Raw genomic sequence first — 17,962 nt, 5'->3', positions numbered from 1 at the left:
AATTTGTATTAATATTCTCCATAACTTTTATTAGATTTAAAATATCGTTTTCCATAAAAAAAAAAAAAAGAAAATCATTGTTATGACTTGATGACAGCGCTGCCTATAAAATAGCTGTTATAAAGATTATATATCGTTCACGAAACGTAACAAATTTTTATTTGAAATCTTTGTTTATAAAACCAATAGAATCAAACATATTGACCGATATTATTTAAAATGAGACACCCATAGACAGTTTCATTCGCTTTTCGACAATTCGCGATTCGATGATCGGGAATGAAAACGCCAATGTGAAACGTCCATTGTTCGATCCTTCACGCGACTATCGATTCGATAATAATTCGATCCTTTTATCTCCGAATTTTGTCGAGATTGTTCAAGGAATTCCCTTCGATTTATGACCTCGCGAACAATCAATGCTGTTATATGCGAGCAATTCGAAACGAGCGATTCCAATGCGATTTGATTTGAAGATCTATGCGTGTATACATATGTACGTAAGTATATACGTATAACGTACGAACACGTTCGAAAACCTATAGGTAACTTTAATTAAGCGTAACCAATTACCTCGATTCACGATGCGTTACTACGTTCGGTTAGCCCGTAACTTGATTGGCCGAACTTTCGATCGTAGAAGACCAATTTTATTGCTCAACTCTTTACAATGCGATCAACCCCGTCGGAAATAACGTTCGTTCTTTGAATCGTATCACCTCCTCCTCCTCCTCATCCTCCTCCTTCTCCTCCTGCCCCCTCCCTTTTCGCTCTATAGAACACGATTTTATTTTCGTTTCGCTCGTTTCGCGAACGTAGATTCCGAGTTGTTCACTTGCTTAGTTGCTTGCTTGCTTGCTTACTTGCTTATGCTATGGTAGTATCCGACCTCCCAGAGTTCGACGAAATCGATTAACTCGCTATCTTTTCTGTCCTCCCATTCCAGAAAGTGCCCCTGTCCCTGCCACCACCGCACCGAACTCCATCCGACGGACATTCAACTCAGGTTAGAATCACGCAAGAACAGGATTCCTTTTCCAGGCTGTCGATCTCTCTCATAGCTCTAGTTGTCGTCGTCTCTTTTCTCTTCGTGTCTATCTATGTGTACCATTCTCTTTTTCTCTTTATCTATCTATCTATCTATCTATCTATCTATCTATATATATATATATATATATATATATATATATATATTTATTTACATATCTATCTATCTATCTATTTATTTATCTATCTATTTATTTGTTTATCTATATGTTTCTTTGTGTATAGCTGCTGGTTGTTTAGTACATACATGTAAATAAATCCGCTTTTGCATATATGTACGTATGAATCAACACGCATTTCGCTTTATCCATTTTTTTACAAATTCATGTAAAAGAGCTTTCCTGAGAAATACGGTAAGAGAAAAATAAAATTTTGAGGAAGGATGATTATTTGTGAAAAAAGAAAAAATAAATCAATAAATAAATAATTTTAAAAAATAATAAAATTTTAAGCCGATGATCATACGCATTCGTTCAAACTAATTAATCCTCGTTAGTATTTGCAAATAATTACATTAAAAGAGCTTGCAATGCAATGGTTTAAACGTGAAATGATATCCGTCTACGTTTGCTGAAATGTTTCCATTGAAAAACTAAAAAGCATATAATAGGAAAAGAAAAAAAAAAGAAAAAGAGAAACAGAAGAAAAGAGCTTAAAAGCATAAGTGCAGTAAGTGCAAAAGAAGTATGAAATAACGCCGAGAAATTTAAGATTCTATCCTTGGCTAATCCGTTAATCAGTCCTCTAGCGTGAATACACGAATGGAATATTTTAATGGGAACAATCTCTGACTATGTATTGCAGCTGCTCAAGCAAAGATTCAGGGACAGGAGGATGTCTACGTGAAGAAGGGTAGCACGATAAGCCTCATGTGCACTGTTAATGTGCAAAGTACACCTCCGAGCAGCGTTTCGTGGCATCACGGTGGAGCTGTAGTGGATTTCGACAGCCCCAGGTACGAATTTGTTAAAATAAGTTGTAACTTTGAGATACGCGAGAACATTACATATTTCATATTATACATAATAATGCATTTTAGGAGAGTAGATTCATTCACTTGTTTGTTTCCTAGCTGAAAAATATCATCTTGCTAGCTAAAAAGTAACGTACGAAAGAATAAGAGAGTAAAAAAAAGAGAGAGAGAGAGAGAAAGAGAGAGAGAGAGAGAAAAAAGTAAGGATTAATTCAAAGAGACCAATAACGGGAGCTCATGAAAAGTATCAAAGTATCTTTGTTAATTCAGCGTTCACCACAGGGGCGGGGTATCCTTGGAGACCGAGAAAACTGAAAGCGGCACAACGAGCAGACTTCTCGTAACACAGGCCAGATTGAGCGACAGTGGAAATTACACGTGCATTCCTAGCAATGCAAATCCGGCAAGCGTGATGGTACATGTCCTCAACGGTAAGCTCTCACCTTTCTTTCATAGCACATATTATTCTATCTTTTCATTATATACATATAAAAGAAAAATCAACCTTGAATACGTACATACTTATACGTCTAAAAATTGTATTTAGAAATGGAGAATGAAAATAGAAGAAAGAGAGAAAAAGAACTTATTCGTTTCATTTGATTACGTTCTCCCGCGCACAAACGACGAATATATATATATATATTTCATTTCCACATATTACTGATCTGATAACGTCCCTTTGAATAAAGACGTTAAATGTAAAATAGTGGAAAGAAAGGATAAAAAACGTAATTCAATGAGAAATCTACATTGTTATTATGGCCTTCAATAGTCTCTCTTCTTCCCTTCGTATTTTTTCATTTTATTGCTTTTTCCTATTAAACTTTCTTTCAAATCCAGTAGGTAGAAATTGTAAATATTTTTTCCGTTCAAATTAATGCACCAAATGTGTTCGATAAAAGAGAAATGCAACAGGGTACACGGCACAACCGTAATTATGCCATCATTATGGTTCGATAGATTTAGAAAAAAACAGCGAATACCTCGGCAAAGGGAATTCATTTCCGCACGTTTTACTATTCTCGCCGTTCTAGGCATCATTTCCAAGAGAAAGAGAGTGAGAGAAAGAGAAAGAGAGAGAGAGAGAGAGAGAGAGAGAGAGAGAGAGAGAAAGAAAGAGAACGGGAGAGATAATGATTCGTAAAACGACGAGGCACAGAAAGTTTTTCGACAACTTTTCCAAGTTTATTTCGTTCTCCTCGTTCGTTCCAACTTCCAATTTCGAACGAAATATCCTAATTCGAGGGTGGAATTTGCCACAGCGAAATTTCAACGTTTAATTAAGCCGAGTTCCGGATTATCATGCGAAAGGGAACGATGGAAAATCACTAAGTCTCTCGTACGAGATGAGATAAACTATGATCATTAAGCTACGTCGCTACAAAATAGGATTCTCGGAAAAACAGTCAAAGGAGAAAAGAGGAAGAAACAAACTCACGAGAGTGCTTAGTTACTTCCTACCAACGGAACTTTGATGATTTTCCATTTAGGACGATTTTAAAGACGAAGGATCGAGTTTCTCATTGCACTTGACAATTATTCAACAAATTCTCATTCTCTTCCCCCGCGTCTCTCTCTCTCTCTCTCTCTCTCTCTCTCTCTCTATCTTTCTCTATCTTTCTATATAACAATGGTCGATATGGGCGTGGATCCTCTTCGGATGGGATGGAACTTCAATGCGTCGTACAACTTGCTAACGTGCCACGAAATATAACAATTCAAAAGGAAAACTGACCGTTCATTCATCAAGGATAGAAATTTCCTTCGTCATTACGTTTGACGTGGCCATATATTGGGTCCGTATATTGGGGCCGCGCCAAGTTATACGGCTTCGAACTCTCGTCAGCTGAGAAACGTTCTCTCACGATAACACGCGCAATATCTTGTTCGGCAAGTTCGACATTCCGGCCTGTCGATCGGACACGGCTCGTTTGCCAAGAACACACGCTGATGTTACACCAGCAAGACCTACATCGGTAAGAAAGGGAAAGGTGTTTTGCGATCGAGCAATGATACATATTCTCGATTCTAATCATATGCGTACATTAATCTCTCATGTAAAATATTTTTCTATCATTCATAATCCGTTTCGTCTAATGCAAAATAAAAACAGATTTGAAATTATATTAGATCGTTGATTTAATATTTAATTCTAATTTTCTTATTGCTTTACTCGCATTCGAGAATAACTTATCCCGATAAATTTTACAATATTCCGGGATGTTATTACTTTCCACAGAATAAAGCAATACTTCCTCTAATTACAAAGTAATGCCTTCTCATTAGATCTATTTTCTATGAACGCGAAAGATCACGTAAGCTAATACGCGATATCCTCGCCCAGTGGAATTCCGCGTGTGTATTGCATGCCTGGATGGAAGTTAATGCGCGGCAGTTCGTCTGCATAATTAATTCACAGGTAACACCGTCCGGCTAAACCGTCCGACCGACCGTACGACCGACCAACCAACCGACTGACCAACCAACCGACCGATCTACCGGCCGATCGGTGGTCGAGCCGTATTGGTCATCGACGTTATTTCAAACACAGCTGATTACTCCGCGAAATTGACCGCAAATTTCGATTATTTCACGATAAACTTTGGTTTATTCGAGAGGCTACGGCTCGGCCGTTCACCGCGTGCTATTAACGCGATTATCGAGGACGCGACTCGCTTCCGTTCGGAGCTTTTGCTTGTCACCATTTTTCGATAACGAGACACCGGCCGGATAGGTTAAGCGATGAAGTTATGCGAAATTAACTTTCGTCATTAACCTCGACAACGGCTTTTCCTTCGTTTCCATGAATTTCTATGCTTTTCGTTGTATACTTCCCAACAATAAGAATCGATTAACGCTTATCACATTTATAGATTATGTTTACGATTATACATGTCTCTCTCTATCTCGCTCTCTCTTTCTCTCTCTCTCTCTCTCTCTCTCTTTCTTTTTCTTTCTCTCTATCCATCTGTAAAATTTCTTTTCTATATCTTCACATATCGTTTTTATATGTATATATCTAGATTCAACGATTTTATTTTATCGAATTGGTTTCTCGATAAATTTTATCTAAATGTTTGTAAAATTGAAATGTTAAATCGGTAAATGAAAAGAATTTCTTCTTACGTTTATGAAAAAGATCAAATATATATATATATATACTTTTTGATCGATTATTTAACAACGAGAGAAACGAAAAAAAGAAAAAATCATGTATATTTCAATGTTTCAGGCGAACATCCAGCAGCTATGCAACACGGTGGCAGTTGCGGCATCTTCTGTACCGTACCGATCATCCTTCTCACTGGTACTACTGTTCTGATCTCGAATCTGTTAAGGTGAGCGGTCCTTGTTGTGTGAAACGTCGAGGCTAAACGAAAGATTTAGAATTATTAATTAATAATCGTCCTAAAAGGGAAAAGTATGAGAAAATATGAGTTAAATCAATATCGATTAAAAAATCAAACGAATAAATCGCGTTGAAACTTTGAAAGACGATTTCAATGTGCACGATAAGGAAAAGAGACACAGAGTGATGTGCGGACACGCAAAGATTCATGCTTTACAATCAAAAGTTACAAACCGGTGTTAGACTAGGACGAAGCTAATAAACGAATATCGAAGCTCGCGACCTAATTCTCAAAACGAGATCGTATCTATCGGTATGTGTACTGTAACCGGAATACATCGACGATTCCCTACTCTTCCTCTACTAGCCCTTATCATCGAATCAATCCCAAAATTCGAAAGGAAACTCCCGAGGAAAGATTCTTTAGGAATCAAGCGTTTCTAAGCTAATCATCGTCGACGATCGATCATTATAATCAAAGTACCTATTTAAATAAAAGGAATATAGATAGTGGAATAAGTTACAATTGTATATATAAAAGCGGATGTTTGGATGTTGTTATGGTTCGACGTAACCTCGATGTACAGACTAAGGCGTTTATATATAAATATACATATTATATATATATATATATATATATATATATATAAATTATACATAAATTGTCCGCGAAAAGAAGAAGAATTCGTTCCGTAACGTTAAGTTCGAACTAGCATTGTATATAACTTATATATCGATCGATTACATTATCGTAACGCGCATCGCTTTTTGCGAATCTAGTTAAAAAAAATAAAAAAAAAAAAAAAAAAACCATGCCCGACGATTTTCCTTTTTTTTCTTTCTTTCTTTTATTTTTTCTTTTCTTTCTTTTATTTTTTTCTTTTCTTCTTCTTCAATAAAATATTTTTATCATTTATGACATACAACTATTACCGTTCTGTTCAATGATATCAGTCGAATTTTATAATACTCTTCGGAATACGATTCTGTTAAATCTTTTCCTTTACAATTCTAATACGATACGATTCCTGTCATCTCTGATATTTTACATATCTCTCGTTAAGAATGGCCTACGATCGTGATTTATCATAAAGTGAATATCGAGTTTAAATCGTAGAAATAAAATCGTACGAGGCAAAAGTAAAAAAGCTTTGAGTTCGTTCTTCGCGATTCTTTTTCTTTCTTTTCTTTTTTTTTCCTCTTTTTTTTTCGCGTTCCTAGATAGCATACGTCCCCCTCGAGAGTCAAATTTCCAAATCGAATGCGCTCGTTCGAGAGTTAGATAATTGAATACGTAACGTAACGTAAAGATAGAACGTAATTATTTGACTATAGCATACTCGTTAGAGACTAACGATTAAAATAAAAAAAAAGAAATAAAAAAAAAGAAAAAAAAAAAGAATATTGTAAGGCCTAGAATCTTAAGACTTTACCTTAAAGTTATATAAATTTTTTATAACCTTATATCCCGGAGATTACAGAGCGAATGATCAAGGATGCGAGAACGACACGAGATCGAGGAAGGAGATACGATCGTGATATATTATTCGTTCATTGTATAGTTTATAAAATGGAAATTTAAGTCGTTGTGAAAGGACAATATCTTTAGAATCAAAAAAAAGGAGAAAAAAAAGGGAGAAACAAAATCTCTAAATCGATTGAACGAAGACACTGCGATTTCTTGCAGAGAGGTGTGATATATAGCGTTATGGATTAAAAAAAAATTAAATGATATTTCATAATATTGGATGAGATTAAAATTGTTTCGAGTTTAAAAATAAAGGGGAAAGAAAAGAAAAAAAGAAAAAAAGAAAAAAAGAAAAAAAAGAAAAAAGAAAAGAAAAATAAAATAAAAAAGGAAAGAGAAGAAGCGTGTTATACTATTGGCGATGTGATTAGAATGTTGCACGAAGAAAAATTATAGACGATTGTTCGATCATTTGTTATAGTCCCTTGTTAGCGATAACGAAGATTTATTTTAAAACTTGTATGATACACGTTAATTTCCATTTTCAAACTTTCGTCATTGATTTCGATTAAACGATTCACGATAGCGAATGCGTGGCATAGCGAAAGAAACATCAAGCGCGTTCTCGTACGATTTTCCGCGCGCGTAATTACGACGATTGAACGGAAAGATATCCTCGAGAGGCGAAGAAAACATACTAACGTGCGAACAATTATAGCTCACTTGTGACCTAGCTCATTGATATCTGCGACTCGTATCCTTAACGAAAATATTGTACACTAACGAGTAAGTCTAGAAGACATTGTATATAAAAGATTCATAATCGACACATTGTATCACGTTATACGAGAAAGGTCGACATAAATTTAAAGATGCGAAACGCGAGAGAAAACGAGCAAAGAGGAATATGAAAAATAAAAAAGAAATAAAATAAAATAAGAAGAGAAGAAAAGAAACAGATGAAATATTAGAAGGAGAAATATGAGGGACAGAATGCGGCGCAGAATATTATACTGTAAAGAAAAAAAAAAAAAAAAAAAGTAATCATTGACGTGGAAACTGTTTGAATAAATGTAATGATTATAAAAGCGAATTTCCTTCTTTCTTCGGTATGCCCTTCCGTTTACGGTTGCTTCTTTTTTCATTTACACCTTTCCAATTTCTATTTCTATTCTATTCTCTCCCTCTCTCTCTCTCTCTCTCTCTCTCTCTCTCTCTCTCTCTCTCTCTCTCCCTCTTTCTCTCTATCTATCTATCTATGTATCTATCTACAAATATATGTGCGTGTGCTTTTTGAACAAGTCCAATATTTCACGAAATTCGAGTTCTGTCGTGTCTCGATTTGTTCGCTAGCTGATTCTCTCTTTCTCTCTCTCTCTCTCTCCTCTCTCTCTCTCTCCTCTCTCTCTCTCGCTCGCTCACTCGCTCTTGGTTAATTGTCACATTGGTGAAGTTCGAAACATGTGTATATAGAATAGATAGTCGTACGATCCAGCACGCACGTTTCACGTGCCACCGCATAGATAGGCGATGCCTCGGCATTCTGCGCGTTTCAAACTAAATACAAAGCGCTGACCTCCGACAATTGAAAAACAATGTCGTGTATAACAATCAGAGAATGGAACAGAAAAAGGATAGCAACTGGCAACGGACTACATATGTTATGTATCAACGAAAGCATTCCTTTTATTATATGTCGACATCTGCCTCAATTTAAACCATAATTCATTGTTTTTCTTGGAATAGTAATGAAAAATTTTCAACCATGGCAAAAATAAAATAAAAATAAAAAATAAACTAACAACTCGTTCAAACAAAAGCACTAGTGTTTTCGAATATAAATAATTATTCGTTTATAAATGTTCTATCAACGTACATCACCCACGTACGTATAACAATAGCTTGTTGTTAAACATCATAATCACTATGGAAATCACAGGCACATTGTTTCTTCGTTACAATACTGATGCCCATAAATCGCGGATGTTAAATACCGAAAGACGAATATTTCGAACAGAGTTGTTGTTGCTTTTCATTTCAAATCCATGCTTTTTTGCTTTCAACGTAAGCATTTGACAGCAATTAACAACATCGTTAATGAAATTGTTTTTTAAACGAACATAACTTATCTTCTGCAGCTCGTGCTCATTACGTTTGTATACTCAAAAAAAAAAAAAAAAAAAAAAAAAAAAAAAAAAAAAAAAAGAAAGAAAAAAAATATCGATCGTTGAAAGAATATTTTATAAATATTTAAAGTAAGGCTGAGCTCTTTGGTGATTATTAACAATTGATGCCCCATTTATAATACAATATCTCCCTATTTTCTCATCGGATTAACTGACCCTGATGAATAAATCGAACGCCTTCGAAGATACTCTTCTTTCGCTTGTTCTTTCTCTCTTTCTTTCTCACTTTTACGCTTTCCGATACGAACGAAAAATTGGAAAAAAGAAAGAAGAAAGAAAAGGGATAGAAAACAACATGAAACCGGTAAAAATGATGCCAATGGTGGAATCTCGGGAAAGAAAAGGAAATGGAAAGCGAGAATGGTAGGATTCGAGGAAGTAGTACATAACGATCGGCACACGAAATCGCACGATCGAAGGCGTTTCTCGTGCGACCGATAAAGTATCAGCCGTCTATCCGGTTGTGTTTGTCGATATTTTATCGGTTTAATTGTTTTTCGATAGCCAAGAGCCATTCGAGCTTTTCACGGTGCTACGGTTGAAAGGGGTCAGCGAACTAGCCTCGGGGAGAGGGGTTGGTTGGCCTATCCTCGTCCTCTTCTCACCACCCTCTAGAAACCTCTCGCGAGGGGTCAGAGGAGAAAGGGAGAATCGAACATGGATGGAGTAGACGAGAGAGTAGTTACCAACGTTCGGTGCTTCGGCTATTCGTTACAACGAAATTGAATCGCACGTTAACGGGGCAAGATGGCAAGCACTTTATTGGCAAAACAATTTTTTTGTTTACATGCCCGACAGCGGTGGAAAATGGCCAGCCTAAATTAGCCAGCATCCGATCGTCACAGATACCCTGAAATTTTCCCTCGAACGACCGTAGCTTAAAACAACGTTGCGTAAAAACCATCGTGTTAAAACGACCCCTTTTCGTGCGTCACACATACATACACACAATATACGAATATATATACATATATACGTACATAGATATGTAAGCCGTGTGTAACTGGTTGTATAGTATGATAGTTATGTTCGGGCACACGAATGCACGATAAAATTTCAAGGTGAAAATTTCTAACTGTCGAACGTTATCATTTGTACAACTTGATCCTGCCTCTTGCAAAAGAACATTAAAAAGATTCGATTTTAGGACAAAGTACGAAAATAGAATCCTCGATCCCCGTCGAAGTATTAGAAATTTATACATGCGTAAAATAGTAATAGTCTGCGATAAGCTGATCTTTAATGTGAAATTTGGCAACAGGATAGAAAAAAAAGATGGGTATAGAGAAAGAAAAGGAGAATAGAAATACGGTGTATGCATAAAATTTATCGTCGCTATACGTGGCCACTAACGAATGTGTCCCAGAAGAGCGAAGCAGCTGCCGGACAATACAGTTTTCCAATTTTCAACCTCTCTCTCTCTCTCTCTCTCTCTCTCTCTCTCTCTCTCTCTTTCTCTCTCTCTCTCCCTCCCTCTTTCTCTTCCCCTCTCTCACTACTAGTACCTCTTCGATCGGAGAGAAAACCTCGTTCGATTCGTGCTGACCCAAAGCTGGGACGCACAATGTCCTCTCACCATTTATCGTTCGTTACTCGAGCAATCATAAAGCACGTTGATTCACGGTCTCTCATAAATTTAGTATTATTTTATCCTCTACCTTAGCACCGCTTAAGTGCCTATCTCTTTCCTCCCTCTCCTCTTAGCCCCTCTTACCACCAACCTTCATCGTAACCGAATCGCAAACGTAGACTGTTAATCTCCGCAAACTGTCCCACGGTATCTGTTCACATAACGCGCGGGCGTTTAATCGATTAAAACAACTATTACTAGCCACTATTAATAAAGTCGGAAACGCGGTAGTAACATAGGACAGACGACCTCTATGACGGGTATTAATCCTTATATCTAAACACATTTAACTCGTGTTCGATCGTTAAACGAATCCAATAAAAATTCGCAATTTTTGTTCCCATCTACTATTTTTTTCTTTTTCCTTTTTTCTTTTTTTTTTTTTTTTTTTTTTTTTTTATTTCCCTTTATTTTTTACAAGAGATAGACAAGCGTATAAATTTAACGCAAATAAATACGAAATAAATATATTTGTTGAACGTATCATTGGTCTATAAGATAAAATCTTGTTCGTTCCGATTCGCATTCTTTTCTTTCTTCTGCTTCTCTTCCTCTTCCTCTTCCTTTTCCTCTTCCTCTTCCTCCTCTCTCCATCGTCCACTTCCTATTTCATCATCATCACCAATACTCCGTTCAATCCGTTCGATCGAGCTCTGCCATCGTCGCGCATAATCACACGCCAACTCTGTCCACGTTCTGGCCTACATCGAAAGTTTACGCGAGCGCGTTGTCTTGTTATGCGAACTAAGAGAAAATCGATATGTTTAATAGAAGCGACAAACTGTGGCGAGCGTTCGCTGTTACACGTACGCTAATTAAAATACGAAAGGATGTTACCGAGAGAATAAGGGAAGCAGACAAACAGGAAAAGAGAAAAAGAGGATTGTTAGTTTCATGTTGTAACGGCGAACAATGCAAAATTGACCGACAGTTTTCATTCGATATAAATATAAAACGAACGAAGTTCCGATGAAAAGTTAAAAAAAAAATAACAATGAAGAAGGAGAGAGAGAGAGAGAGAGAGAGAGAGAGAGAGAGAGAGAGAGAGAGAGAGAGAGAGAGAGAGAGAGAGAGAGAGGTGGAGGGAAGGAGAGACAGAGAGAAAAGGACTCGATTGAGGCAGGAGATCCTTTTCAGGACAAAATTGCCGGAGCGCCCTCGTGAATTTTATATTCAGGACATTACCGTGCCCTGAATTATTTTTCAAGTTTTGGACAAGAGCACCGACTAGCAGGGATAGTAACTCTTTCCGCACGAGACTCTTGTCGCTCCCCCGTCTCGACCCCCTCGGACCGACTAAGAAAAAGAGAGAGAGAGAGAGAGAGAGAGAGAGAGAGAGAGAAATTTCACCTTCCCTCCTACTCGAGGCAGTATATATCTGTCACTTCAGTCGGCGAACAAGATGGAGTATAAAACTCAAACCAGCGACATTTACGTAACGCTTGTCACGTGCACGTGGAGGAACGAGGGTGAGAAAAATGGTGATGCGTTCGTCCTGCTTCTCTCTTACTCTTTTTCCTCTCCGTCATTCTCCTCTTCTTCTCCTTTTCTCATCTCTCGTATATTCCCATACCATCACGATCATCGACGTCTTCGACGCGATAATGCGTTTAACTTTCAGGCACGAAACATCTTACCATCTTACCGTTTGCGTTCCGCATTTTATATATCGTCTTCTGCGTAGCAAGTTACTTAGGGTAGGAAAGTGCATAAAAAAAAAAGAAGAAAGAGAATACAAAAAGAAGAAAAAAATATAAAATGTCTTCATATTTACTATGCCATTTCGTACGATACTTTCGATGCGATCTAATCGTTTTAATACATAATATTAAAGTAATCGTTCGCGATTTAAAAATTGATAAAAAATAATAAAAAACAGAAAGAATCCTTAAAATACTATGACCCTGATACATATGTGCGTTTGTCGGTGATTTATTTCTATAAAAAAAAAAGAGAAAAAGACAGAAAGAGAGAGAGAGAGAGAGAGAGAGAGAGAGAGAGAGAGAGAGAGAGAGAGAGAGAGAGAGAGAGAGAGAGAGAGAAAAGAAAAGTAAAGAAAAGAAAAGAAAAGAAAAATATATAACAACTAACTGGCCTTACTCAAATCGACTAAAATTTACCCTGCGACGAGACAGGTTTATGTAAAGCGTGTGAGATCAACTTCTAGATTTCTCTCTCGGTGATGAAACGTTGAAACGAGGCGTACACCTTGCACTTTTCGTAAAAAACGTTTCCACTATATTCAGAATTTCTGGTCTGAATCAAAAAGTATGCATGTCCTACAAAAAGAGGAAATCAAAAAAGGAAAAAAAAAAAAGAAAGAATGTATCTGAAGGATGAACCGGGCTACGATACACGATATCAAATTATTTCCGCGTCCTTTGACGCATCTTGCTCACTTTAATCTTACTGGTCCTAAAAGCGTCATTTAAAGAGATGCCATCGCGTGCTCACAAGAGAGCGAAAAAGAGAAAGAAGAACGGCCAAAGGACACGAATGGCTTCGCACGTCGTGAACGAAATGAAGTATCGTGACTCGCTCGCTTTCTAAATTATTTGCGAAAAAAATAAGTTAACGATGAAAAAGATTTAATGCGAGTCAAGCGTAGCCCTCTCTACCCCCCACCCCTCCATCGCTTCAACATTTTATCGTCGTCGTCCTTATAAGAAAGAAGAAAAAAAAAAAAAAAAAAAAAAGAAAAAAGAAAAGAAAAAAAATCCGTACTCTATTTCTTCAATGAAATGCCTGAGTTTTCGATCATTAATCGATCGAAGTTTCTTTTGAACTTTAAAAAGTAGACTCTTAAACGGCTAACTAAATTAAAGATAATATGTATCTAAGCGGAAATAATTAAAGTAGGTCCGATTAACGAGAAACGAACGAGAAGTTAAATGGTCGAATAATATACGTGTGCATGTGCATATCTAAATATTTTCTCGCATGTTTCCATGTGTTTAACGTCGTAAAATGTGCAAAGAAAAAAATGATATTACCTTCATAGGTAATAAGTTAGCACAGAAAGTGTATGCTTCGCTGTAAAGAAAAAGGATCGTGTATAAATTACTAACTTAAACGCGAACGACAAGACGCTCTCATTTTCTTTGCGTTTCTTACTATAAAAAAAAAAAAAGAAAAAAAAAAAGCAATAATCTTATGAAACTTATCAAAACGCACCTCTACTCTCCCTTTCTCATAAGATGTAAGCTTTTTTAGTCTTTTTGTTTTTTAGGTACTACTTAGGTAAAAATATAAAAAATTTTTAAAGTAATAGAAAGAGATATTGTGAATAGAGAATACTTTGAGTTTCGGACTATTGCGATAAAAAATCGGCTGTTTCATTTACGCTAATATTAAAAACCATGATAACGGAAATAAAAGCCCGGACCAGTGGTTGACGTCATTTCCGGAAGAGATGTATCCAGCGTCACGTTGCATGGCTTCCGTACGTTCTCCTGAAACAGAAAAGAAAATAATATTGCTTGAACGTACCAACTGACACTCGACTAGCTTCTTCGTACCATAGTACACTCGCTCACTTGGAAGGACTCATTAATAAATGAGTATTTACCACGAGTAACGGAGCAACGGAGCCGGTTCCATTTCGAACGCACTTTACTTGGCCGCGGTTAATTTAAAATTTACCGGCAACGATAAATCTCATTTAAGACCGCGTACAAGTCGTGTACCAGAAGGCTGACGCTTTGAACACCAATACCTACGACGACGTTGAAACTCGTATGTTCTACGTTATCATTTTATCTTCATTTTCCTTGCCATTTAGTCAAGTAAAAGAAGACAAATTTTAATTTCTTTTGCTCGCGATGAAATCACGTTGTTATGAAAAATTTTTAAATATCTCAAAAGATTCAACGACTGCACGATGACACTTGACGCATAATCAAACAGCCTTAAACTCTCGTATACTACATCCTCTTAAAGCTTTATATCCGAGTGAAAAAACTATTCTGTATTCTTGCTTTCAGAACGTTTATCTACGCTCAACAAAAAATTTCATTTATACTTCCTTTTATACATTTTCTCGAAGTTAGAACAATTTCGGAATACTTTCAAGCTAATCTTAGTTAAATGCAACGTCAAATTTTATGTGACTTCTTTTTAATGCTGCAAAGATTCACGAAATCGTCAGAAATAGATCGCGATAAGTAAATTAATCTGTGAAGAAATGCTTCGCAGATAACTTGTTACTATAATACGAAGAACGTGTAATAACGATTCAGCTTAATTTATATGTAATACTTTCTTATCTTTTAATAAAGGAAAAAGATAAATTTTTTTTCCTCTCTTTATTTTTTTTTCTTTTTTGTCTACAACAAAGTACTTTATCTCATCTTGTAAAGGAGATAGATATATCCGATAGATCGTATGCAAATAACACCGAAGCATGAAAAGTAATTTCTAATCTTGAAAGTGTCCATTTGTTTCTACGCTCGCGTTTAGGTATATGTCTAATAGAGATAGCGATGGTCAAGCATTCGTAGGAAAGCCACGTCGTTACCTATACGAATCGTCCGGTCAATAGAGACCAAAGTTAGGAGGATAATCGCCCTTACGTGTGAATAACGGCCTTTGAAGGACGTGCGCGCGTGTACCTTGTACATATATAGTACATATATGCACATCATCTCAAAGGGGATGAGAGAAAGAGCATATGATTGTCGTACGCACGAGTCAAGAGAAACACGTGCACGAACGCGTGGCGTTCGCATGTGAGAGAGAGAGAGAGCGTGTAAAGAGCATACGACGTGCTCTTCGCGGTGCAATAGTACGCTTCTCGGCAAAGTGTTCGTCCAATGAATCAAATGGGAGTAGGAGAGAAGGAAGAGCAAGGGAGAGGGGTTGAGATGGGATGAGAGAGTTAAATCCTTCGAGCACGTTCGATTTGCTACCGGCATTGAAACACGATAGTTGGACGATGCGCACTCCTATTGCTTGCGGTTTGCACAATTTAGTCCGCATTTCAAGCTCCGGCAAGTCTACTTAACACTACGAATGCAAATCTATGCACCGAAGAATGTCGTTAAATCATTCGAGCCATTAATTTTCTCTCAGGATATTCACGATCATCGATATTCATTGATCGAGATCGATCGTTCCAAAGATTTCCCTATCATTCGATCCTTGAATTACTCTTTTCCAAGACCAATTCATGAATACGAGAATGCTTCGAGATTTCTTTGCCTTTTTCCATTCTCTCCTTTCTTTCTTCTTTTATGATAAGTCCTATCAACATATGCGTCACTAGGGAGAGAAAGAGAAAGAGAAAGAAAGAGAGAGAGAGAGAGAGAGAGAGAGAGAGAGAGAGAGAGAGAGAGAGAGAGAGAGAGAGTTCTTGGACTATTGGAAATCCCACGTGCGATCGTGCGACGACGCTCGAGTCATCGACTCGATTTATGACCGCTTTAAAGATTTTTAAATATATATATATGTAACTACGTCTACATATATATATATATATATATATAGAGAGAGAGAGAGAGAGAGAGAGTAGAATGAACTGCACAAGTTTACGGAGAGTTTAATACCTAACGGCTCCCAAGGCCATCGTTTCTACCTATCCTGGCTCCAAGTCAATTCCCGTTTCTCTCTTTCTCTTCGTATCTCCGTCTTTAACTTTCTTCCTTAGTCTTTCTCCTGTATCTTCTTACGCTTCTTCTTACTTTTCTTCCGTGATCACTTAATGAAAGACGTTATTAAATTCTATGTTCTTAAATAAATCACAGCAGAGAGATAGAGAGAGAGAGAGAGAGAGAGAGAGAAAGGCACAACTTTTCTATTTCGTTCGTCTAAATTTGGTCTATCCCCTTTAAACGATTTATTAACTGTTGCGACTCTCTTTCTCTCTCTCTCTTTCTCTCTCTCTCTCTTCCTTTCATTTCTGACAGAGCTTACCTCACAAAACTCGTGCAAGTAGTAATTAATTCCTTCTTGTAATAGCTTAAGGCAAGTGGGTCGTATTCTTCGAACTAAGAAACGAACGAAAGTTATCAGGTTTAACGATAGTTTTGTCGATAGCATGTCGTAATGAAGAGAGAAACTCTTTTTCCTCGCAAAACAAATATGAGAAAAGGGGACATAATATAAAATCTAACTTTCTCGCAATAATAATCTAGTAATCATATAAGAAAGAGAAAAAAAAAACATAGAAAAGAAACAAAAAATATACGGGAGAAAGCGGAGCCGGGGGTGGAGGCACATGTTCCGTCATTAAAACCGACGATCGACTTTCCATTTGCATTATTTACGAAAAAAGATTAACACAGAAAAGAACGAAGCAAGAGAAAAAGAATGAGAGAGAGAGAGAAAGAAAGAGAGAGAGAGAAAGAGAGAGAGAGAGAGAGAGAGAGAGAGAGAGAGAGAGAGAGAGAGAGAGAGAGAGAGAGAGAGAGAGAGTTAGAGAGAGAGTGAAAGAGTGAAAGAGTTAACTCTTCGCGTTCAAATGAGTCTTCAAACGAAGAGAGAAGAAAAAGGCAGAAATGGAAATACTGCTATATACAGTAGATTATATATATATATATATATATATATATATATATATATATCGTATGAAACGAAATTAAATAAATAAGAACAAAAGGCGTACGGAGGAGCTTTATAAAAGCGAATGAACAGAGATGGGCTGGTGCTAGAGGAGTGGCAGAAGGAAAGGGTAGAAGGAAATGATTCAGAAACGACCTCTCGCCGTTCTTCTTTCGCGAATGATATACCCGAAGAAGTAGCCGTTCTAGAAAAAAAAAGAGTATGGGTAGAAGGAAAGTGACGGGCCAGGGGTTAGAAGAGACGGGGAAAAGGTAACAGCGAAGAAGGAAGCGCCACTTGATTTGAGAGATAGCGAAATTAAAAGAGGGCACTGGAGAGAAAAACTTTGGACCTGTACCCTCGAGACTGAAGAGAGAACGAAAGAACGAGAATAGGAAAAAAAAGAGAAAGAGAAAGAGAGAGAGAGAGAAAGAAGGGGGCATACTGAGAAGACTGGCAGGTGATGGTCGATGAAAGAAGAGAAGGGATAAAGAAGCTTGAAAACTGTGGGTGGAAGGAAGGAACGAAGGGACGAAGTATGAAAACTCGGTGATGTGCAATTAGGAAAATTGAATTCCAACGTAATTAACTTTCTTAATTAATAGAATCGTGGAATTGTATCTTTCAACTGGCCGACAGAAATGGTCTTGGCAGGCGAGCTCTTCTGTCATGAGAACGTAAGTGACGGGACGAGGTGGTTGCGGGGTGAGAGAAAGGTGGAATGAAACGTCGAGTTCGGTGGCACGGCTAAGAGTTGCCAAGGGGTGAA

At 37.2% G+C, this 17,962-nt stretch overlaps 2 protein-coding genes across 11 annotated transcripts in view; one reads left to right on the top strand and one right to left on the bottom strand.

The window, feature by feature from the left end:
- LOC118439767 (lachesin) overlaps nt 1-5,955 on the top strand; it is a 129,679-nt gene extending 123,724 nt beyond the window's left edge. Inside the window, exons 5-8 of the mRNA XM_035861831.2 lie at nt 947-1,006; nt 1,852-2,002; nt 2,291-2,451; nt 5,256-5,955. Coding sequence (XP_035717724.1) covers nt 947-1,006; nt 1,852-2,002; nt 2,291-2,451; nt 5,256-5,365 — 482 coding nt within the window. The 3' untranslated portion in view covers nt 5,366-5,955. The remainder of the gene's footprint in view (nt 1-946; nt 1,007-1,851; nt 2,003-2,290; nt 2,452-5,255) is intronic.
- LOC146873170 (zwei Ig domain protein zig-8) overlaps nt 1-17,962 on the bottom strand; it is a 78,821-nt gene that overhangs the window by 12,418 nt on the left and 48,441 nt on the right. For 3 of the 10 annotated variants that reach the window (XM_085655095.1, XM_085655093.1, XM_085655094.1), the window contains exons 8-10: nt 14,042-14,108; nt 13,650-13,689; nt 5,252-5,393 (exon numbers count right to left, since the gene is read on the bottom strand). The exons of 1 other annotated variant lie outside the window; for it this stretch is intronic. In XM_085655095.1, coding sequence (XP_085511221.1) covers nt 5,334-5,393; nt 13,650-13,689; nt 14,042-14,108 — 167 coding nt within the window. In that variant the 3' untranslated portion in view covers nt 5,252-5,333. Of the gene's footprint in view, nt 1-5,248; nt 5,394-11,245; nt 11,401-13,371; nt 14,109-17,962 lie in introns of those variants that run through there. 6 more of the 10 variants (XM_085655099.1, XM_085655092.1, XM_085655098.1 and 3 more) reach the window with 6 other exon arrangements.

The sequence above is a fragment of the Vespa mandarinia genome, chromosome 2, assembly GCF_050613455.1.
Source record: "Vespa mandarinia isolate Hongniang chromosome 2, ASM5061345v1, whole genome shotgun sequence".
Taxonomy (NCBI): Eukaryota; Metazoa; Arthropoda; class Insecta; order Hymenoptera; family Vespidae; genus Vespa; species Vespa mandarinia.
The sequence above is the reverse complement of the archived record's forward strand: the minus strand, read 5'-3'. Positions and strand labels throughout refer to the sequence as shown.